The sequence below is a fragment of the Nerophis lumbriciformis genome, linkage group LG35, assembly GCF_033978685.3.
Source record: "Nerophis lumbriciformis linkage group LG35, RoL_Nlum_v2.1, whole genome shotgun sequence".
Classification (NCBI taxonomy): Eukaryota; Metazoa; Chordata; class Actinopteri; order Syngnathiformes; family Syngnathidae; genus Nerophis; species Nerophis lumbriciformis.
In genome coordinates this window covers 20,820,001-20,843,889 of record NC_084582.2, presented here as the reverse complement: position 1 = coordinate 20,843,889, position 23,889 = coordinate 20,820,001, and the positions used below count along the sequence as shown (strand labels likewise).

The 23,889-nt window shown below is 46.0% G+C and overlaps 1 protein-coding gene across 1 annotated transcript in view; it reads right to left on the bottom strand.

The window, feature by feature from the left end:
* The window catches only part of exoc3l1 (exocyst complex component 3-like 1), a 117,840-nt gene that overhangs the window by 34,285 nt on the left and 59,666 nt on the right, over positions 1 to 23,889 (bottom strand). Inside the window, exons 6-8 of the mRNA XM_061927938.1 lie at positions 17,459 to 17,649; positions 17,167 to 17,385; positions 17,013 to 17,083 (exon numbers count right to left, since the gene is read on the bottom strand). Coding sequence (XP_061783922.1) covers positions 17,013 to 17,083; positions 17,167 to 17,385; positions 17,459 to 17,649 — 481 coding nt within the window. The remainder of the gene's footprint in view (positions 1 to 17,012; positions 17,084 to 17,166; positions 17,386 to 17,458; positions 17,650 to 23,889) is intronic.

The window sequence follows — 23,889 nt, the reverse complement described above, 5'->3', positions numbered from 1 at the left end:
GCTGGATTAATGAACCCTCTGATGGGAGTGTTATATCAACTAAAGCCCTCACTTCAACTTTCCACGTGCAAGATTGAATCTATTTAAAAAAGTTTAACCGAGGGTTTATAAATGTCGCCTATACTGTATGAAACTACAAAATAACAAACACGGAGGCTCCAGTTTACACGAGGACCACTTTATTTACCTTCTTTCAAAAACTTCCGCTCCACTCCGTGTCAAAATTCCGCTCTTCACGCCTTCAAAATAAGAGCTCAAGGCATATACTGTATAACAGCGCATAACAGGAACTTAACATCACAAAGAGGAAAGCCCATAAAATAGGTTACAAAAGTTATTTAATAAGAAGCCAAAAAGTGCAAAAACAATAATGTTCGTGTTGGAGGAGTTGTGAATTAGATACACCTGCAGTCTGCAGGTGTACCTAATGTTGTGGCCCAGCAGTCATTCGCAACTCCTCCAACACGAACATTATTGTTTTTGCACTTTTTGGCTTCTTATGAAATAACTTTTTTAAATAGATTCAATTTTGCACGTGGAAAGTTTAAGTGTGGGCTTTAGTTGATATAACACTCCCATCAGGGGTTGCCGTGCATTCTACGGCGGGGGTGCAGGAGGCGAGCCTCAGCTAGTGCGTCTTTTGCAGCCGTTTTATGATCGCTCAGCACAAGAAATACTTTACACACATACAGTTGTTGACAAAATACACTGTACATTATATACCTCAGCTAACTAAACTATGGAAATGTATAATATAGTTCATACAGCAATACGGTCTCACTGCACAGCAGACCAGCAGTTAGCCGAGTCCGTCCATGTTGAGGCACTGAGTGACGTGCCTCGACTGGCTGCTGTTCACCGCACCGTCTCTTCTCAGTATTTGAACGGCAAATGTGAAAATTCAGCGATTTTGAATAAAAATAATCTAAAACTGGTGAAGTTAAATGGAAAATAACTTTATAGTATAATCACTGGATACATTTAACAATTTAATATATATTTTTTTCTTTTAAAATTTTTTTTCTTTCCATGATGGCAGGTGAGGCCCCGCCTCTAGTGGCTGCACGTCACTGACCTAATAGTATCTAATTTAAGGAAATAAAGAACATCTCTAATCCAGCAGTTGTGGCAGGGAGGCGCTACAGCCTTCCATTTTAGCACACTGAGTCTTCTAGCCAACAAAGTAGTAGTAAGTAGTAGTAGTAGTAGTAGTAATTGGTACCAAATTATTTTTGGATTTGCTAAGAGAAGATGACACAGGGGCTACCCCAAATAGTCCGCTTAGAGGATTTGGTTTGATATTTTTGCCAATTATCCAAAACAAAGTAATAAATATTTCAGTCCACTAACTGCATATGGATGGGCAAAGCCAAAATATATGTATTAAGTTACAGTAGCTGGAGACTGTAGACACAGATCACATACTACCGATATTCCGTCATACATCTTAGCCAGCCGTACTTAGGTACAATAGGTACGATGTACCGGTATTAGTTTGCACTGAACAAGGCTGTGTCTAGCACAAATAGAAGACTTACGAACTCTACTTAAAATCTATGTTCAGCTCTCCTCAGATAGAGTCACTCCTAAATCACACTCTCAAAGTGACTTAATTTAATTCAGAGATTCAATCTGACTATTTAACTTATGAAAGAAGAACTGAGAGAGAACAAGTGGTATACACTGGAACTAGTAGGAAAATCACGGAACTACATTCATTTTCACAGTGTTGACATGAGCCCATCCATCCATACATTTTCTACCGCTTATTCCCTTCGGAGTTGCGGGGGGCACTGGAGCCTATCTCAGCTACAATCGGGCGGAAGGCGGGGTACACCCTGGACAAGTTGCCACCTCATTGCAGGGCCAACACAGATAGACAGACAACATTAACACTCACATTCACACACTAGGGCCAATTTGGTGTTGCCAATCAACCTATCCCCAGGTGCATGTATTTGGAAGTGGGAGGAAGCCGGAGTACCCGGAGGGAACCCACGCAGTCAAGGGGAGAACATGCAAACTCCACACAGAAAGATTCCGAGTGCGGGATCGAACCCAGGACCTTCGTATTGTGAGGCAGACACACTAACCCCTCTTGCACCGTGCTGCCCCTTGACACGAGCCACCATAGATAAATTACGGTAAGTAAAGACCAGTGACCAAAATCCCCCTGGATTCTGGAAAGCAGTGGAACAAAGTTGGCTTTATAAAGTTCTGCAAACATATGTGTGATCTGGACTGCCAAGTATGTGAAACTTTGCGGGGCAATTTTAAAGGGAAAATTGTGCAGAGGATATTTCTTAGCAGCAGAAATTATAGGGAATATTTAACTTTTACCCAAGTTCAATTTATAACCAGACACATGTCCAAAAGCTTGGAGAGTACTTAAAGCAGCTGGGACTGAGACAGAGATGTCCGAGACATATAGAAGGAGGTCATCTGCATAGAGAGAGACTTTCACCTGTACATTGTGTCTACATATGCCCGTAATAAGCGGGTTGGTACGAAGCGCTATTGACAGAGGCTCAATGGCAAGAGCAAAAAGCAATGGGCTTAGGAGGCAGCCCTGACATGTTGAGCGATAAAGGGAAAAATATTCGCGTAGAATATTATTTGTCCTGACCTAGGCCTCAGGAGATGAATATAAGAACTTAATCCATAAAATAAAACTGTTACCAAAGCCGAAACGCTCCAGGACATAAAATAGATAGTTCCACTCCATTCGATAAAATGCTTTTTCAACATCCATAGGTATCACTGCCTCCTCAGTGTTAAGAGTAGGCACATCATACAATATATTGAAAAGATGTTGAAGATTAGAAAAAGAGTGCCTATTCCGAATGAACCCGGTTTGACCCGCATTAACAATAGAAGAGAGGATAGTATCCAGACGTAAAGCCAACAGTTTAGATAATAACTTAAAGTCCACATTTAATAGGCTAATAGGATTATACAAAGTGCACAACAAGTGTCCACCTGGGTGCAGTACAATGGAACAGGGGTTAGTGGGTGTGCCTCCCAATACAAAAGTCCTGGGTTCGATCCTCAGACTTGGGGTCTTTCTGTGTGGAGTTTGCATGTTCTCCCCGTGACTGCGTGGGTTCCCTCCGGGTACTCCGTCTTCCTCCCACCTCCAAAACATGCACTTGGGGATATGTTGATTGGCAACACTCAATGGGCCTTAGTGTGGGAATGTTGTCTATCTGTGTTGGCCCTGCGATGAGGTGGCGATTTCTCCAGGGTTTACCCCGCCTTCCGCCCAAATGCAGCTGAGATAGGTTCCAGCACTCCCCGTGACCCCAAGAGGGACAAGTGGTAGAAAATTGATTTTATGGATGGGAAGTTCCACCTGGGTCCCTCCTGCAGCGCTGGATCATTGTACTTTTGAGCATGATTGTCAGAGTTTGTAGGTGCCGAACCCCAAGATGCAGAGAAGGCGGAAGGCGTTGTGCAAGAAAACATGATTTAATTAAACACTATGGCAAAACAACAAAGAAAAAGGTAACAAAAGGCGCGCACAAGGCGGAGAACAAAATGAACTAAAATAGCACATGTCATGACTTGGTCTTGGGTGTTAGCTTTTCCGGGATGCAACGGAAAGTTGGCTCGGGCGAGACGGGAATGTAAGTACATTTTTTATTTAAAGACTATAAATACAAAGAAAAGGATCAAACAAAAAGCGCGCACAGTGGCGGAGAATAAACTATGAAACCAAAAGACTATAGCAAAAAAGTACAAATGAAAAGCACGCACAGTGGCGGAAACTATGAACAATTAAACAAAACACTAACTGTGGCTTAATAAACAAAAACTTACTTTGGCATGGAACCGGCATGAAAAACGAGCAGCAAGCATCATAAGGGTGTGGAGAGTGTGCAGATGCATAAATATGGGGAGGTCGTCAGAACGACAAACTGAAAAGAATGAACTTAAATACTATGGACATGATTAGTGAAAGCAGGTGCGTGACTCAAAACGTGAAACAGGTGCGTGACGTGACAGGTGAAAACTAATGGTTGCTATGGTGACAAAACAAAAGTGCACAAAAAGTCCAAAACCCAAAACGAACATGACCAAAACAAAAACATGATCACACAGACATGACAGAGCCCCTCCCTTAAGGACAGATACCAGATGTCCAAACAGAAAAAAAAATTAACAAGAGTCATGGGAGGGCGGGAGGGGGACATGGCGGTGGGTCGCCAGCCCAAGTGGCCCCGAATCCACCGAGGCAAAGTCAAGTGGGGGCGGCGAGTGGAACGCCGCTGCAGCAGGCGAAACGCCGCTGCAGCAGGCGAGGCGGGCGCCCAGGGATTGGCCACATTCGTGGCCGACTGGGAGGTGGGCGCACTTGGCGTGGCGGGTGACCAGGTAGCGGCCATATCCGTAGCCGACGAGGAGGCAGGCGCGTCGTCATCGTGGCAGGCGTGGCTTGGCGTGGTGAGTCAGGCGGCGAAGCTCGGCGTGGGTCTTGGTCTTGGTCTTGGCGTGGGTCTTGGTCTTGGCGTGAGTCTTGGTCTTGGCGTGGGTCTTGGTCTTGGCATGGCGGGTCTTGGTCTTGGCATGGCGGGTTTTGGCATCGTGGAGCTGTGACTGGCGGCACTTGGCGTCGTGGAGCTGCGACTGGCGGCACTTGGCGTCGTGGAGCTGCGACTGGCGGCACTTGGCGTCGTGGAGCTGCGACTGGCGGCACTTGGCGTCGTGGAGCTGCGACTGGCGGCACTTGGCGTCGTGGAGCTGGTACCGGAGCTTGGCGTGGTGGGTCTTGGTCTTGGACTTGGCGTGGAGGGTCTTGGTCTTGGCGTGGAGGGTCTTGGTCTTGGACTTGGCGTGGAGGGTCTTGGTCTTGGACTTGGCGTGGAGGGTCTTGGTCTTGGACTTGGCGTGGAGGGTCTTGGTCTTGGCGTGGAGGGTCTTGGTCTTGGCGTGGAGGGTCTTGGTCTTGGCGTGGAGGAGCTGGTGCTAGCCTTGGTGCGGTGACAGGTGCTAGCCGTGGAGCAGCTACAGGTGCTAGCCGTGGAGCTGCGACAGGTGCTAGCCGTGGAGCAGCTAGCCTTGTTTCTAGCCGTGGTGCTGCTACTGGTGCAGGTGGAGGTGGCCTAGCTGGGGGTTGCGGCTTGGCATGGCAAAAGACCGGTGGTGGTGGCCGTGCTGGAGGCTGTGGCTTGGCAGGTCGGAAGACTGGTGGTAGCGGCCGTGCTGGAGGCTGTGGCTTGACATGATCATGCTGAGCCACCCCACCTGAACAATTCCCAGCCCTAGCCCCCCCCTCAAGGGGCGGATACCAGACGCGCTCCCTGCGGTCTGGAACTCTCTCTAGGGGTGGGCGGAGGGAAGCAGAAACTTTCCCTTTAAATTGTCCAAAATGTCTATTTTCTACCTGTGATATTGTGGGTGAAAAAAAAAATGTTTGTGACTTGGGCGTGACTTGAGTCCTGGGGGGCGGGGAATCAAAAGAAAAAGAATTCAGAAAAAAAAAATCCTGGTTTTTGATGTCATTAGGGCGAAGCTGGCTGCTGCTTGCTTCCGCCCGGAGGGGCAGGGGCATGTGGGAGCGGCGTGTCCTGCAGGCTCGCGGAAGTTCTACCTGACGTCCTTCGTCGGGAACGGCGCTTCCGGCACTGCGCTGCACCCCCGCATTCCTGGGACCAAATGGAGTCTCTGTACTCCACGGAGGAGTAGCGCAGAGTTTCCTCCTCCATCGCGCACAGAACCGCCCAAGAAGCCTCGTCCAAAATGTCCAACTCTCATGCGGAAAAGCGAGTCTGCTGACGACCTACTGTCATGACTTGGTCTTGGGTGTTAGCTTTTCCGGGATGCAACGGAAAGTTGGCTCGGGCGAGACGGGAATGTAAGTACATTTTTTATTTAAAGACTATAAATACAAAGAAAAGGATCAAACAAAAAGCGCGCACAGTGGCGGAGAATAAACTATGAAACCAAAAGACTATAGCAAAAAAGTACAAATGAAAAGCACGCACAGTGGCGGAAACTATGAACAATTAAACAAAACACTAACTGTGGCTTAATAAACAAAAACTTACTTTGGCATGGAACCGGCATGAAAAACGAGCAGCAAGCATCATAAGGGTGTGGAGAGTGTGCAGATGCATAAATATGGGGAGGTCGTCAGAACGACAAACTGAAAAGAATGAACTTAAATACTATGGACATGATTAGTGAAAGCAGGTGCGTGACTCAAAACGTGAAACAGGTGCGTGACGTGACAGGTGAAAACTAATGGTTGCTATGGTGACAAAACAAAAGTGCACAAAAAGTCCAAAACCCAAAACGAACATGACCAAAACAAAAACATGATCACACAGACATGACAGCACAGAGGCTAACTGTGGACAAGAAACAAAAACACTTACTGTGACACGAAGGAACTAGGACATGAGCAGAGTGAAACAAAAGTAGACAGAGTTACAACGACACGTGTTAAGACAGGTAGTAGTGACAATGATCCAGCACTGACTGGAGGGGAAGGCAGGCTTAAATAGCAGTTGGCTGATTGACACCAGGTGTGGCCAGGTGCCAATCAGCCACAGCTGAGGGGACACAGCACTCAGGGAGACAAGTAGGAAATAAAGACAAAATAAAAGCGCTGGACAGAAAACTAAGACAAACGCAGAGAAAAAACTAAAACACAGTCAAACTGTCAGGGACAAGCCTGACAGTAGCCCCCCTTCCTATAACGGATACCAGACGTTCTAGAACCCCCCCCCCCGCCCCAAAAAAGTCCAAAGTCACGGGAAGATGGAGGGAGGACAAGGAGGTGGGCCACCAGGCTAAGTGTCCCCGCAACCAGCGGGGAAGAGTTAGGTGGCGACGGCGAGTTGAACACCGCCGCAATAGGCGAGGCGGCTCGTCCGCCGGTGTGGGAGAACCCACCGGAGACGATGGTGGCGTCCTCTGCTGGCCCACCGGAGACGATGGTGGTGGCGCCCTCTGCTGGCCCACCGGAGACGATGGTGGTGGCGCCCTCTGCTGGCCCACCGGAGACGATGGTGGTGTCGCCCTCTGCTGGCCCACCGGGGAGGATGGTGGTGGCGCCCTCTGCTGGCCCACCGGGGAGGATGGTGGTGGCGCCCTCTGCTGGCCCACCGGGGAGGATGGTGGTGGCGCCCTCTGCTGGCCCACCGGGGAAGATGGTGGTGGCGCCCTCTGCTGGCCCACCGGGGAAGATGGTGGTGGCGCCCTCTGCTGGCCCACCGGGGAAGATGGTGGTGGCGCCCTCTGCTGGCCCACCGGGGAGGATGGTGGTGGCGGCGTCTGCTGCTGGCCCACCGGAGAAGAGGATGGTGGCGCCCTCTGCTGCTGGCCCACCGGAGAAGAAGATGGTGGCGCCCTCTGCTGCTGGCCCACCGGAGAGGAGGATGGTGGCGCCCTCTGCTGCTGGCCCACCGGAGAGGAGGATGGTGGCGCCCTCTGCTGCTGGCCCACCGGAGAGGAGGATGGTGGCGCCCTCTGCTGCTGGCCCACCGGAGAGGAGGATGGTGGCGCCCTCTGCTGCTGGCCCACCGGAGAGGAGGATGGTGGCGCCCTCTGCTGCTGGCCCACCGGAGAGGAGGACGGTGGCGCCCTCTGCTGCTGGCCCACCGGAGAGGAGGACGGTGGCGCCCTCTGCTGCTGGCCCACCGGAGAGGATGGTGGTGCCGTAGGTTGTAGACCCACCGGAGTGCATGGTGGCGACTGCCGGCCCACCGGAGTGCATGGTGGCGTCTGCCGGCCCACCGGAGTGCATGGTGGTGGTGCCCTCTGCTGGCCCACCGGGGTGCATGGTGGCGCCTTAGGTTGCAGACCCACCGGAGATGATGGTGGCGACTGCCGGCCCACCAGAAATGATGGTGGCATTTGTTGCAGACCCACTTGAGATGATGGCGCCGTCTTTTGCAGACCCACTGGGGCGAGAAGTAGCTGTGCCTCCCTAGCTGCACAGCCACTCATAGCCCCCCCCCCCCCAAGGGACGGATCCCAGACGTCCCCCGAGAAGCCAACATAGGACAGGGATGGATGGGAGGGATTGCAAAACGAGGCAAAGCTTTTTTTGGATTCGGCCATCAATGATAACGCTTTGTTAAGCCTCTCCGCCAAGGAAATCTCCGCGAGGTGCGTACTAGGCTGGATCATTCTGTCAGAGTTTGTAGGTGCCGAACCCCAAGATGCAGAGAAGGTGGAAGGCGTTGTGCAAGAAAACATGATTTAATTAAACACTATGGCAAAATAACAAAGAAAAAGGTAACAAAAGGCACGCACAAGACGGAGAACAAAATGAACTAAAATAGCACAGAGGCTAACTGTGGACAAGAAACAAAAACACTTACTGTGACACAAAGGGACTAGGACATGAGCAGAGTGAAACAAAAGTAGACAGAGCTACAACGACACGTGTTAAGACAGGTAGTAGTGACAATGATCCAGCACTGACTGGAGGGGAAGGCAGGTTTAAAGTTAAAGTTAAAGTTAAAGTACCAATGATTGTCACACACACACTAGGTGTGGCGAAATTATTCTCTGCATTTGACCCATTACCCTTGATCACCCCCTGGGAGGTGAGGGGAGCAGTGGGCAGCAGCGGTGGCTGCGCCCGGGAATCATTTTGGTGATTTAACCCCCAATTCCAACCCTTGATGCTGAGTGCCAAGCAGGGAGGTAATGGGTCCCATTTTTATAGTCTTTGGTATGACTCGGCCGGGATTTGAACTCCCAACCTACCGATCTCAGGACGGACACTCTAACCACTAGGCCACTGAGTAGGTGGCTGATTGACACCAGGTGTGGCCAGGTGCCAATCAGCCACAGCTGAGGGGACACAGCACTCAGGGAGATAAGTAGGAAATAAAGACAAAATAAAAGCGCTGGACAGAAAACTAAGACAAACGCAGAGAAAAAACTAAAACACAGTCAAACTGTCAGGGACAAGCCTGACAATGATATTTACTGTTCTGTTTTTGTTTGTTCCCTGCTTCCTAGACTATCAAATAAGTTTTATTTGCGAGCCGTCTGCTATCTCTGCATCCTTGTGGTCACGCTGCAAGCAACGCTCACCAGATCCTTGACAAAGTCTGTCCTATCCATCCTTTCCTCAGCCTCAAGAGATCAGAAGTTTTAAGATGAGTCTCCTGCAAGAAGATTACTCGGGCGCCCAGATGACGGAGATGATGCAATATCCTACTTTGTTTTATAGGATTATTAAGCCCGTTGTAATTAAAACTGGTAAACCTAATGTCACACTAGCCGGACGCTGCTGTTAGATTAGGCTGGGTCATAGCAAAAAGTGCAAACATCAAATATACAGTATACAACAATGCAAATATGTGGTAAAACAAAAACAAAAAAAGCTGGACTGATAGAATAGTGGCCCCCAATCATCCCACCTCCAAAGCATCCCTCTAAACTGGGTGTGCACAACATCCTCACCCCACAAAAAAACAACCATCGCACCTGTTCTATACTGACAAACAACGCAGTAGGTGCCAAATATGTGACATTTATTCAGCAAACAAAGCGCACTCTGGTAAATGTTTGAATAAGATGCACAAAATGCTGTTTAATTACAGCTTACTATCAAAACCTATTCCTTTAATCAAATGTGCAAATACATATGAAGAAGACCGATATACAACCGTTAAATTAGTCAAACAAGACAATACCAAAAAAATACTTAGTACCGTATTTTCCGCACCATAAGGCGCCCTGGGTTATAAGCCGCGCCTTCAATGAACGGCATATTTCAAAACTTTGTCCACCTATAAGACGCCCCGTGTTATAAGCCGCATCTAACTGCGCTAAAGGAATGACAAAAAAACAGTCAGATAGGTCAGTCAAACTTTAATAATACGGTATATTAAAAACCAGCGTGATGTGGGCGCGCACGCAGTCGTATATCAACATGGACGGAGCTGCGTGAAAAAAGCCACCCGGCCTCTTCGCGTAAACTTACCTTAACCACTCGCTCATCTTTTCTTCATCCATCCCTTCGAGTTAGCTTTTATGATGACGCCGGCTGGAAAGGTCTCTTTTGGCAAGGTCTTCCTTTTGAATATCACCATGGGTGGAAGTTTCTGGCCATTAGCATGGCAAGCTAGAACCACAGTGAAGGATGACTTCTTATTCCCTGTGGTGCGAATATTCACCGTACGTGCTCCCGTTGTATCCACAGTGCGGTTCACAGGAATATCAAAAGTCAGTGGAACCTCGTCCATGTTGATAATGTTCTCTGGCCGGATCTTTTTTTCAGCTATCTTGTTTTTACAATATGCACGGAAAGTAGCCAGCTTTTCTTGAAAGTCTTTAGGCAGTTGCTGTGAAATAGTAGTCTGTGTGCGGATGGAGAGATTGCGTCTTTTCATGAACCGGATCCCTGTCGCTTAGTAGGAGCCATTTTGTGGTCTTTACAGATGTAAACACACAAAGGAAATGAAACGTACGGTAATATCCGCGCCCTTCTTCTTCTTCTACGCGGGCGGGTGGTTGCTTACAGTAGAAGAAGAAGCGCTTCCTGTTCTATGGGGGCGGGTGCTTACCTTGGCGGTTGCTTGCGTAGAAGAAGAAGCACTTCCTCTTCTACGGGGAAAAAAGATGGCGGCTGTTACCGTAGTTGCGAGACCGAAACTTTATGAAAATGAATCTTAATATTAATCCATATATAAAGCGCACCGGGTTATAAGGCGCACTGTCAGCTTTTGAGAAAATTTGTGGTTTTTAGGTGCGCCTTATAGTGCGGAAAATACGGTAGTCATCCTGACAGAACACATGAACTATACCAACATAATAAAGTAGAACATTATCAATAAGAAAGGCGAGATATCTCACGCTTCTGGTATCTGTAGTCCTTTGACTCCAAAATGTCGGCGGCCAATTAGCATGCTAGCACACCCCCTAGATTGAATCCGGAGTGACTCCCATTTTAGCGTTTTTGTCGACAAAGTCTGTTGCCCTTTTTGGATGATCAAATCTGTGAATTTGGCCGTTGGATAAAACTATCCGCAACTGGAAAGAGAAGACCAAACCTCACGTTGACACATGAATGTAGCCTCTTCTTCACCGCAGCAAAGTCAGGGTGAAGTCGAGAAAATGAAAATCCTCTTGCCTATAAAGGATAGGTAAAAGCGTCACCCGTCTTTCGTAGACTCTGGTTCTGGACTTGAAATAAAATCACTCGTACAACAAGTGGCCAAGGGGGTTTGCCGTCTTTAGGCCTGGTCATGGTCCAACATGTGCTTGTCGTCAAGTTTCAGGACCTCCTGCAAGAATTGAACTCAGTCAGGCAAGGTCCCCCACAGCCCTCAAGGAGGCCCTCCACTCGGACATTATTCCAACACGAGCGGACCTGCAGATCATTGCATTTTTTAGAAAAGACATCCAATGGTGGCAGTTGGCTTGTTGACGCTAGTGCGGAGTTCAGTTAGCTCGTTAGCATTAGCGTTAGCAACGAGCGCCGTGCTAGTGATGGCTCTGCCATAGGATGAGAGAATGCTCTCAAATAGCTCTATGGCAGCCGCCATCTTCCCTCTGACAACAGATTTAAGATTGTCAAGGATGTCGGCTTGCATTTCGTCCATCTTCTGGCTTAACAACTTACAAAGGGCCGAGCCAATGACTAACTCCCCCATGGTATCTGGATCTGGAGACGCACAAGGCTTGGAGAGGCCCGGCTTGTCATATTCCCATCGGCCAGAATTAGCAGGCGCAATCCACAAAAAAGAAGCTACACACGACAGGTCAGGAAAAGGTATGGTATGTTGACGGCTGGAATTAGTAGAGGTGTCAGTAAAATATGAAAAAGGGCACCTTTCCACAGAGCCTTCGCAAAGCTCGCCTTGCACCGACCGTGCTCAACCGGAAGTGCCCAGAACAATACCTACTTCAACAGTTTAACACAGAAATGACAGCATAACAAACACAAATTGGGCAACACTAAGAACAACTTCCAATAAGCAAGCGCAATGATTATAATCATCTCCTGGGGAACTAAGCAGCAGAGGTGGGACCAAGTCATTGTTTTGCAAGTCACAAGTAAGTCTCAAGTCTTTGCCCTCAAGTCAAGTCCCGAGTCAAGACACGCAAGTCCTGAGTCAAGTCCAAAGTCAAGACTGGAAAGGCTCAAGTCAAGTCCCAAGTCCTGCATTTTGAGTTTTGAGTCCTTTCAAGTCCTTTTAACCACAGACTAATATATTTAAACAGATTGTGTATGCTTTTAAAATGCTGTATTTACGTATTAAAACAAGTGCATTTGAAATTGCAGGGAAAAAAATAGTGCTGACATTGCACTTCATAATAGCACTATTAACCAGTCATTTTAAACATGTAACTCATTCCTTTACAGAATAAACACATTTGAAAAAACAAGTGCAACTGTACTTATTTGCTCAAAAGTGTTAACATTGTATTTCCATGGCATATTGCATTGTAACTAGTTCCACAGCAGTTTCTGTCCTGTTCTTACCTTATCTCATTGATCTCATCTCATACTGTATGTGTGTTTATGTGTGCGTACACATGAAAAACGTAACAAATACATGAACATAACAATGAACAAATGAATGAGTTGTACTTTTTAGATGTCAGGGCCCTATGCAATATGTACACATATTCTTAATATAGTATACATTTTAACTGACCTTTATTTGACTATGTTTGTCTTTTTGTAGGTGGCTAAAATACGCGGTGCTGCTGACCACCGTCTAACATTACGCTACTGTGTGTGTGATACATTGACTAATGTAACGTTATGTGTAGGTGCTTCATGCAACCCTGCTTAAAAAAAATCACTTGACAAAAAGTATGAATAAGGTAGCGAACTGCAGTGGACGCAACAGATTGCCGTGTTTGCAATGACGTTATAACCATAGACATCTTATAAGTAGACACAGCATTGGCTGCCGTGACGAGAGCAATTTGGCCGCCATCTTGAAGTGGTGATGAGGAGCCGGCGAGCAGCCGAAACTGACAGTTGACAGGTAGAAAACAAAGATGGTGGTGTTCAGCGTTTTTCTGCTCATATGAGCGGACTGTTGAAATAGGAATCGGGGGATTACTTTTCACAAGTAAGATTTAACATTAACGTACTATTGGTTGTATTTTGTGAAAAGAATATTACCACAGAGTTGAGAAGGAGCAACGATCTTCAATATTTGTATGTAAAAATCACAAAGAAATCTTCTGGGGGAGGAGGACGCCCCTAACAGGGGTTTGGTTTACAAACTTTCAGCCCCACCTAAAACAAAATTCACCAGCCGCCACTGATTATGATGCATTCTCATTTTAGGTAAAATATAAGATATAAGAATTGTAACCAGGAATAAGTCTTCAATTAACAATATCTAAATACTAACATTGTTGGGTAAGACAGAATTTGGTTTTATTCTGAATCCAATGAAACAGATTGGTGGTTTTAGCTGATATAAAGACTTTCAGGTGTTTATATATTGTGGAGCATCACAATACCTCCGAACAGGTGAGACTAGGCGGAGGGCCAGCCATCACAGTGAAAGCATGCACCAGGCGGTCAAACTACGCCACCCTCTAGGTGTGGTCATTGAAGGCAAGTACATCCCTAATTTTATCCTCAATCAGGCTGATATGTGGCCACCTGCCCCAAGGCAGCTGTGTCAGGTTGGCAATCACTGTGTTTGATTTAAATAGCACCTCAGTGTTTGACTCATTGTGTGGCTGGCTCCCTGCTGGGAAAGGTCTGCTTCCATCGGGCGGTAAGTGTGTTGCTCCACTGAAATATAGTTTGTAAATTAGTCTGCTAAATGTGTAAGATGTTTGATTCATTGAATGCTGTGTTTTATTGAACTTTGCACTGATCAGAGATTTCTCTGCTATATGTTCCAGGCAATTTAGGAGACCTGATCAAGGCATGAGGAATGCGATAATTTGTTTGTTTAAATGAAAGCCCCAACCAGGGGGTCAAGTCTGCTCTCGCTAACGCTACCCTGCTGGCACACCCATTACCCGATGCTCCTATTGCAATCACCACCTTGCTGGTAACAGCAATGTCGTTGCTGACTGCCTTTCCCGAGCCGTCGCGGGCACTGTACATGTGGGGCTCGATTTTGCACAAAGGGCAGTTGACCAGGCCGACGACCCGGACATCCAAGCTCTGAAGGCTGCAGCCACAGGGCTACGGTTGTCTGAGGTCCCATTTGAGGACACGGGTTACGCTCCTTTGTGACATCGTAACCGGTCGGCCACGGCCCCTTGTGTCTGCCATTTGGAGGCGGCGCGTGTTCGACTCCATCCACGGCCTTTCCCACACTGGGAGGAAACCTTCCCAGCGGCTGGTAGCTGCAAAATTTGTGCGCTCAAAAGTGCACTGCCACACGCGGGCTCCACTGGCACCGTTTACGGTTCCGGAGCGCCGTTTTGACCATGTCAATGTGGACCTGGTCGGACCACCCGCTGGCCGGAGGCAGTACCTCTGACGTCCGGCACCTCCACAGAGGTGGCGCGCGCGTTCATTGGTACGTGGGTTGGCCGTTTCGGTACCCCGTCGGACATATCATCCGACCGGGGCTCTCAGTTCACTTCTGAGCTTTGGGCCGCTGTGGCCGAGAGCTTGGGAGTGAAACTCTACCACACGATGGCGTATCACCCACAGGCAAATGGTATGTGTGAGCGATTTCACAGGTCCATGAAGGCAGCGCTCAGGGCGTCCCTGAAAGACAGCGCTTGGGTAGACAAGCTCCCTTGGGTTATGCTGGGGCTTCGGACTGCCCCCAAGGAAGACCTGCAATCTTCCTCAGCAGAGTTGGTGTATGGCCAGCCTCTGTGAGTGCCAGGTGACTTTATTCCTAGCAACACGGTCCGCCGGTGAGCAGCGAGCTGCTCTCCTCGATGCCGCCAAGGGTTTTGCCCCCATCCCCACTCCTCAACACGGCCTTACGCCATCTCATGTTCCCGCTTCTTTAAGGAGAGCAGCATTTTTTTTTGTCCGCCCACCGCGGCCCCCTACAGCCTCCTTACGATGGGCCATTTCGCATCCTAGAGAGCGGGGACAAACATTTTCTTTTGGATATCGGGGGTCTGTCTGAAAAAATCACGGTGGACCGGCTGAAAGCGGCCCACTTGGATCTTAGTCAGCCGGTTACCACGGTCGTCCGCCCGCTTTACCCAGGCCCCATGATAATGTTTTGCATCCTTCTAAGCAGGCCCCCGGGACCTTAGACAGTGCAGATACCCTACTGGTCCCCCCCTGCTGACTCCCCGGCAATAGTACCAGTCCGGCGCACCCCGTCTGGTCGGCCCGTCCATGCCCCTGTACATTGACCGTTTGTTTTTCTTTGTGATGGCGAATTCTGGGGGGACGTATGTAGCGGTTGATTTAAGGACATAATTCACCACACCTGTTTCTTGACTTTGTTATCATCATTCACTGTACTGTTCGATTGTGCACATGACAATGTTGTTCTTGTTTAGCATTCATATATGCAGTTAAGAGCGAGTAATTCGGCGCGGCCCCTTTAAGTGGCCATCAGGAGATTCTCACAAAGGTGGGGGTTTGTTGTTCCCGCCATTTTTGAGTGTGTGTGATGTAAGCGTTCTTGATGAATAAACGACGCACGCGTTTTTGTGTGTCAACGATACTTCAAGTTGTCTTGCTTTCATGCTACAAGCACAACAATATAAGAATATTCTATTACTGTTAAGCAAACTATGAATAATAAAACACGCCAATACATGCGTCCTTTATCATAGCTACACGTATGACAAAAAACGCGTGAAAATCAGTGGTATTCAGTGAGGTAAGATGAATTAAATCACTGACAGTTCATTGCTCCTGCCAAATGAATTGCACTGAGTGGAGCGGATCACCACTCCAAGATGGCGGCCCCACGTCTCGTCAGCGCCAGTAGGCAGTAGCGCTCGATGCTGCGTACCCTTATAAGATGTCTATGGTTATAGCGTTAGCAGTGAGTTTACAGCCTCACTGATTTAACTACACAGCAAATAAAAGTCACGTTACTTAGCCAATAAACGTTAGCTTACATTCAAAACTTAGATTTCTTTGTGCATCTTCAAATGTCAAACGAAGTTGGAAGTTGTTGCGTCTCCCTCTGTAATATTCGAACTGTGTGTTTAGCATACTGCAATTCGTTTTTTGTTGACCAAGTCGTAGGTTTTATATCCGAACGAAACCAACTTTGGCATAATTTTTCCTTACTGGCGCGTTGTTTGACAACTCTTGTTCGGTGGTTGTCCTGCAATTTGATTGGATGAATGCTGTGGGATGAAAACAATGCAGATCTAATTTGATCTGCATTGTGTGTTACTAGAGCACACACGCTGAGAGGCAGCACACACGCTGATGGATAGACACACAAGTACAAAATGAAAGATACAGAGCGCTCCTGAATAACTATTTAATCTTTGGGTTTTGGGGAAAGTAGCAAGTCTTGTCAAGTCAAAAGGCTCAAGTCCAAGTGAAGTCACAAGTCATTGATGTTAATGTCTAAGTCGAGTTGCAAGTCTCTCTACATTTTGTCAAGTCGAGTCTAAAGTCATCCAATTCATGACTCGAGTCTGACTCGAGTCCAAGTCATGTGACTCGAGTCCACACCTCTGCTAAGCAGTGTCAAAATATACACTTTTTACCTTTTGTTTTTCAGAATAATTATAGCTCAGGGTCACTATAGCTGCTAACAGATGTAGTTAACTAATTTAGTCATGCAACCTCACCTCACACACTTTCCCTCCAGCAGCCTCCAAGTAGATAGTTTTAGACTCCTGACAGAGTGTTTATGGTGCAGCTCTCTTCATTCTCCGGTTGAAACTGCAGACTTACCCACCGACGTCCCCGGCTTGTCATAGGACCATTATTTCATTGACTTGGTTTTTTTTTCGTGCATGAATCTGTCATGTTTTTGACTTAATGGATTATATTTTTGTCTTTCCATTCATTTCTCGGAAAAATGTAACTGTTCTTCCGAGACCTTCCATTAAAACAGCTTTAAGAGCGTTGTAAGTTTCTTGAGAGGACGATATGGTGTGGACTTTACCTGTTGTAGATGTGGAGCACCCAGCTAAGCACCGCAAAGATCTCCCCACTCTCCAGGTCCCAACTGCAGACCTATGCCACAAAAAATACAACCCAAAAAATAAGACAATCTTTCCAATTTAACAATGACGCTCAGTGTTGATGTCACACCTCACCTGTGTCAGGTGAGCATGTAAACAGTGGTGGCTGGCCCTAAGGTAGGCTTTCGTTAGGCAGTAGTGTGGCGGGACACAGTTCTCCAGTAGATGGCGAACCGTGGCCAGATCCGCCATAATGGCATGCTGGAGAGCAGAGAGATGTCCTGCCAAACCTGGACCCCTCGTGTGAAGGTAGGAGACACTATGGAAGCGAGCGGACACCGCCTCCTCTAGTACCTACCAAGGACAAAAGCCACTGTCAGCTAGCTGGCCTTCTAAAAACAGGATTTTTTTTTGTTAGAAGAGAGACCTGGAAGAAGCGTGCCCTCCAGCGGCGAGGCCGTCCTGGGGGCAAAGGCCTGGCTTTGCCTCCAACTCGCTCCAGCAGAATTCTGTCCATGGCCTCTTCGCGCTCAACAATCCTCACCGCCGATACAAACGGTGTCGGGTTTTGGCGAGCCACAGCCAGGGCACTGCTCACGACCGCCCACAGCTCCTTACCTACAATTGTTAACGCCACAATGTACAGTATACGAGTAAAATACACAATACATTCCACTCACAACAAACAAAACTTACGTTTACCTACAAACCAAAATAGACCGAAATTGTTATGGTGGAAATGTTTATGTCAGCAAAAAGAACTAAGCAATTATCGACAGGAAAATGGGTGATATAAAATGTATTTGACACTTTTATGCGCCACACATTTTCATTGGGAGACAGGTCTGGACTACAGGCAGGCCAGTCTAGTACCCGCAGTCTTTTGAAGCCACGCTGTTGTAACACGTGGTTTGTTATTGTATTGCTGAAATAAGCAGGGGCGTCCATGATAAAGTTGCTTGGATGGCAACATTGTTGTGTATGTACCTTTCAGCATTAATGGTTCCTTCACAGATGTGTAAGTTACCCATGCCTTGGGCACTAATACACCCCCATACCGTCACAGATGCTGGCTTTTGAACTTTGCGCCTGGTTCTTTTCCTCTTTTGGTCCAAAAACAATTTGAAATGTGGACTCGTCAGACCACAGAACATTTTTACACTTTGCATCAGTCCATCTTAGATGAGCTCGGCTGTTGTTTCTGGCTGTTGTTGATAAATGGCTTTTGCTTTGCATAGAGTCTTAACTTGCACTTACAGATGTAGCGACGAACTGTAGTTACTGACAGTGGTTTTCTGAAGTGTTCCTGAGCCCATGTGGTGATATCCTTAACACTCTGATGTCGCTTTTTGATGCAGTACCGCCTGAGGGATCAAAGGTCACGGGCATTCAATGTTGGTTTTCAGCTTGCTGCTTACGTGCAGTGATTTCTCCAGATTGTCTTAACCTTTTGATGATATTACGGACCGCAGGTGGTGAAATCCCTAAATTCCGTGCAATAGCTGGTTGAGAAATGTTGTTCTTAAACAACTTGCTCACGCATTTGTTCACAAAGTGGTAACCCTCACCCCATCATTGTTTGTGAATGACTGAGCATTTCATGGAAGCTGCTTTTATACCCAATCACAGCACCCACCTGTTCCCAATTAGCCTGTTCACCTGTGGGATGTTCCAAATAAGTGTTTGATGAGCATTCCTCAATGTTCTCAGTCTTTTTTGCCACTTGTGCCAGCTTTTTTGAAACATGTTGCAGGCATCAAATTCCAAATGAGCTAATATTTGCAAAAAATAAAGTTTTCCAATTCGAATGTTAAGTATCTTGTCTTTGCAGTCTATTCAATTGAATATAGGTTGAAAAGGATTTGCAAATCATTGTATTCTGTTTTTATTTACCATTTACACAACGTGCCAACTTCACTGGTTTTGGGTTTTGTATATTGCCTCTACTGCACACCACATAATAATTACTGTGATTAGGGACAAGCGGTAGAAAATGGATGGATGGATATGTTATTATTATTGAATTGCAGATCGGATCGAGTTGCTACCTGGCAGAGACCAGTGGTCCCTACCACTAGGGGCGCTAGTGAGACTGGTCACAGCTGTGGTCTCTTTCAACTTTGAATGGGTTTGCTATTTGTTATGTTATTGTTTTAAATAACACATCGTTGGATGACTTGCAGAACTGTCTTTTAATCACGATCACATATTACAAACGCTACTTCAACACTCGTGCGTACCAGGTGTGTACCTCTCTCAAGAGTCCTACCTGACACATACTATATATTGGTTCCTAGTCATTTGTACTCTTACTACCACCATGTGGTCAAACACTATCATTACATCCCCCTTTCTAAACCAAGCACCCATTGCTAATACAATGTTTGTATTAAACAAATAACTTGTTTTTCTGTCTTGACCACATGAATATGCAATCTTTTCAAAAACTATCCATGCACCACAGTATTAGAAAACATTTAAAATATTTTTAAAAACATTTAACTCTTTAGCTTGTCAATCAGTTTGATATTATACGAGTTCAATAATACACGTAGTCATCATTCACAGGTTTCTTGATCTGCCTTGTAGATCTTCTCAACACAGGTTCAGGATCGTCAGTCACATCTTCATTCATGTGCTGCGTTGGCATTGTTTCACAGTCAGTAGGTGTAGATGAAACCTCGGACTCGGCTGCTTCTTGGTTTGGAACAGTCTCTGGAACCCTCAGCAAACTGCGACGATTGCGACGTAGTATCTGTCCTTCTTCACTCCTCACAGTATATGATCGTGGTGATGTTTCTTGAAGAACAGTAGCTTTGGTTTTCCAACCATCAGGACCTTCAATTCTCACTGTGTCACTTGGTGATAGTAGTGGGAGCGATTTGGCTGCTTTGTCATAAAACGACTTCTGCTTTAGCTTTTGTTGCTTTAGCTTCCGTTGTACTTTTTGACTCTGCGTTGGTGTAGACATACTTGGTAGTGTAGTACGAAGCTTTCTGTTCATCAGTAGTTCAGAGGGTGACAAGCCACACTCAAGAGGTGTCGCTCTGTAGCTAAGTAGTGCTAGGTATGGATCAGAGTTACTATCCACTGCTTTCTTCAAAAGTTGTTTGAGAATATGTACTCCTTTCTCAGTCTTTCCATTTGACTGTGCGTACAGAGGGCTTGACGTCACGTGTCTGAAATCATAGTGTTTTGCAAATTGCTGCCACTCTTTACTGTTGAAACATGGTCCATTGTCACTCACCACAGTGTGCGGTATACCATGTCTAGCAAATATAGATTTGACATGCGTGATCACACAGTTTGATGATGTGCTTGATAGTTTGCCTTTGCACCAGTATCTAGTTTCATGTTAACTCGAGTTCCATTTATTTGTAGCGGTGCAATCCACTTGTCTTTTTCAACAGCATTGACTACTTCTTCAGTTTTATTTTCACTGTTCACTAGGCCAACAAAGAATGTTTCACCCAGATCAGTGTCCTCCACTACATTGACAGATTTTTCCTTTTTAGTGCATGGTTTTCCTTTAGCAAAACATTGTTTGGCAAAGTGATTTTTTCCATAGCATTTGGAACACTGCTTACCAAATGCTGGACACTGCTTTGGCTTGTGCTGCGATCCACAGTGCTTGCATTGGAACATGACGTAACTCTTCTGCTGTGCAGGCTGCGACTTCCATCCCCTTGACACGACATGCACGTTGTCGCCTCCCACGCTGATGGCTGCGGTGGACGCCATTTCACCAAACGTCTTGACGTGCATCTGTGACAATTCTGCTGCATGACAAATTTGAATGGCATTCTCCAACGACAATTCTGTCTCTCTCAACAGTCTTTCTCTGACTTTTTTGTCTTCTATGCCACATACAATCTGGTCCCTTATCATAGAGTCCTTCAGTGTAGCAAAGTTGCAAGTTTGTGCTTTCAGCCTCAAATCAGTCACAAAACTGTCAAAACTTTCTCCATGAGCTTGCACTCTTGAACGGAACACATATCTTTCATATGTCTCATTCTTGGGAGAGCAATGAGCATCAAACTTTTCAATGACAACATCCAACTTGTTTTTTTCATCTGGATTATCAAACACAAAAGTGTTGTAAACTTCAATGGCATGTGGGCCTGCTATTGTAAGCAGTAACGCTACCTTCCTTGCATCCGGCTTATCCTGCAGTGCCATAGCCGCCATGTACAGCTGGAACTGCTGCTTAAAGGTGCGCCAATTGCTGTCGACATTTCCACTTAGCTTCAGCTTTTCAGGTGGCTTCAAATCCACGTCGCTTTTCACAATACACCACTTCAATTTTCGTTCACTCCTGGTACCATGTTATGTTATTGTTTTAAATAACACATCGTTGGATGACTTGCAGAACTGTCTTTTAATCACGATCACATATTACAAACGCTACTTCAACACTCGTGCGTACCAGGTGTGTACCTCTCTCAAGAGTCCTACCTGACACATACTATATATTGGTTCCTAGTCATTTGTAGACTCTTACTACCACCATGTGGTCAAACACTATCATTACACTATTTCCTTATTTTCTTGACATTTTCGCAGCTCTATTAGCTGGATATATGTCAGAGATCATATTATATTGCCACTACTGCAGACTACATCATAATTACTGTGATTATGTGTAATACTATTGAATTGGATCGAGTTCCTCAAAGCGTATCCATCTTTTAGCAACTTTGGCTGCAGTCATTTCCATTCTAGTAATAGTCGAAGACTTTAAAGGTGTGACCCTTGTCTTTGCCATGATCAAGGTGGATTGAGCTTCACAAATTGAAAAGCGCATCAGCAAGTAACTTGTGGTTAGATAGGCATCTTCACTCTCATCAGAAAAGTGATGAAGCTGTGCAAAGGCTGGCACACCAAACTGCTTCAGTGTGACACATCTGTCAACTCTAAATCTTTCAAGCTGTGACAGATTCGAGAATAACTTTTCTCAGGGCGGGCGTTTGGAAGACTCCCGGGAGGATCGGCGGGCCAGCTTAAGTGTTAATTTGATATCGCCTCAAGGGCCAAGTGAAATTACACGGCGGGCCAATTTAGGCCCGTAGGCCAAAGTTTGACACCTATGCTGTAGAATAAAGGCATTTTTCTGCAGAACTGTTTGCATCGTCACTTTATTAAAGGTGGTTGATCTTAATTCAGAAAAAATCTGTAAAATAATGGTATTTTTCTGTGGAACTGCCAACATTGTCACTTCATTAAAGGTGTTTGATCGTAATAATTTGGAAAAACTCTGTAGAATAAAGGTATTTTTCTGCAGAACTGTTTGCATCGTCACTTTATTAAAGGTGATTGATCTTAAAAATGTAGTAAAAATCTGTAAAATTACGATATTTTTCCGCAAAATGTTTCATGAAAATTTCTGTAAATATAATGCTTTTGATCATTATTTGGTTTACAATGTTTTACTTTAATTTTATGGTTTTCGTTGGGCAGCCGTCGCTGCCAGTAGATGACCGTTTTTTTTACAGATTTTTTTTTTTACAGTGCAGGTAATCCTCATCCAAGTCCAGGCCTTAAAACCCCTGCACTCTTTCCTTTTTTGGGATCAAGTTAAGCAACTTCCTGCTGTAGCTTGACCATTTTGTCAACCAAAATCCTCCCTTTGCCAACCTTTTGCTCAACTCATCACCCAGCAATCGTGTAAGTTATAAGTCAGCATTTGACTTTTGCCTGTCATCCACATAAAGAATTGATGACATGCAAGGTAAAGCGAATGTAGAACGTCAATGTCAAACAATGGGGAAATGGCACCATCTTGTGGAATGTTTACATCCATCCATCCATCCATTTGCTACTGCAAAGGGACAGGCGGTAGAAATGGATGGATGGAATGGAAACAAAATCCAAATTAGATTATTATTAATACTTCAAAATAATTCTCACCAATAGGCAGAATTGATGGATAGTGTCTATATTGGTATATGTATACATTTTGATTTATTGACAGAATTTTTATCTTACTACTGCCACCAGTGATTGTTTCCTTGATGAAAACAAGTTACTTGAATCAAAGTAAATAAATATAAGAACAAGCCAGTCTTTTGAACGGCTCTTTTAAAGGAACGGCACTTTAAAATTTGATTCCCTTTAAAGAGCCAAAAATTCCATTGCTACTGCCAAGTAGATGTTGAAAATGACTGGTGCAAAAAGAGTCATCTCTTTTACACCAACTTTGACCTCAAATGTCTCCGACTCTTAGCCTACCACTACTACATGGGTAAACATTCCAGTATGAAATTATTGTAGGTTAGTCAGGAATTTTTGGGGCCAGCAAAACTTTGCGAGAATTGTCCACAGGATCGCGTCAAATAAGGAAGCCAGGCCGAGCGTGGCGAGAAACGGGAATAAGTAGCTCTCTGATTAGTGCCCAGCAGCAGGTGAGCATCTAATCAGAGGCAGGTGATACAAATTTGCACCCATGGCAACTAAGGCCATGTCCACACAAACACGGATACTTAATAAACGCATACTTATCTCTGCGTTTAGGCCTCTTGTCCACACGCTGACGCATACTTTTGTCTTTAAAAACGCAGACTTTTACAAACGCTGGCCAAAGTGTAGGGATCCAAAACTCTCCGTTTAGCGTATGCGTGTACACCACACAAACAGAGACTTGTGATGACGTCACGGTGAACAACACTGCCTTGCTGCCTTTAAACACACGACAAGAGGAATTACTGTATGTTTGAACGTAAACATGAGGCTATTTTCACTCAATATTAATAAAAAGACACATCAAAATGGGCTTTGCGACACTCCCGCCGGCACAAATGACAGTCAGCTGTTTTGGATACGACTGCTGTCGAACCTCTACCTGATGGGACAACTTTGACA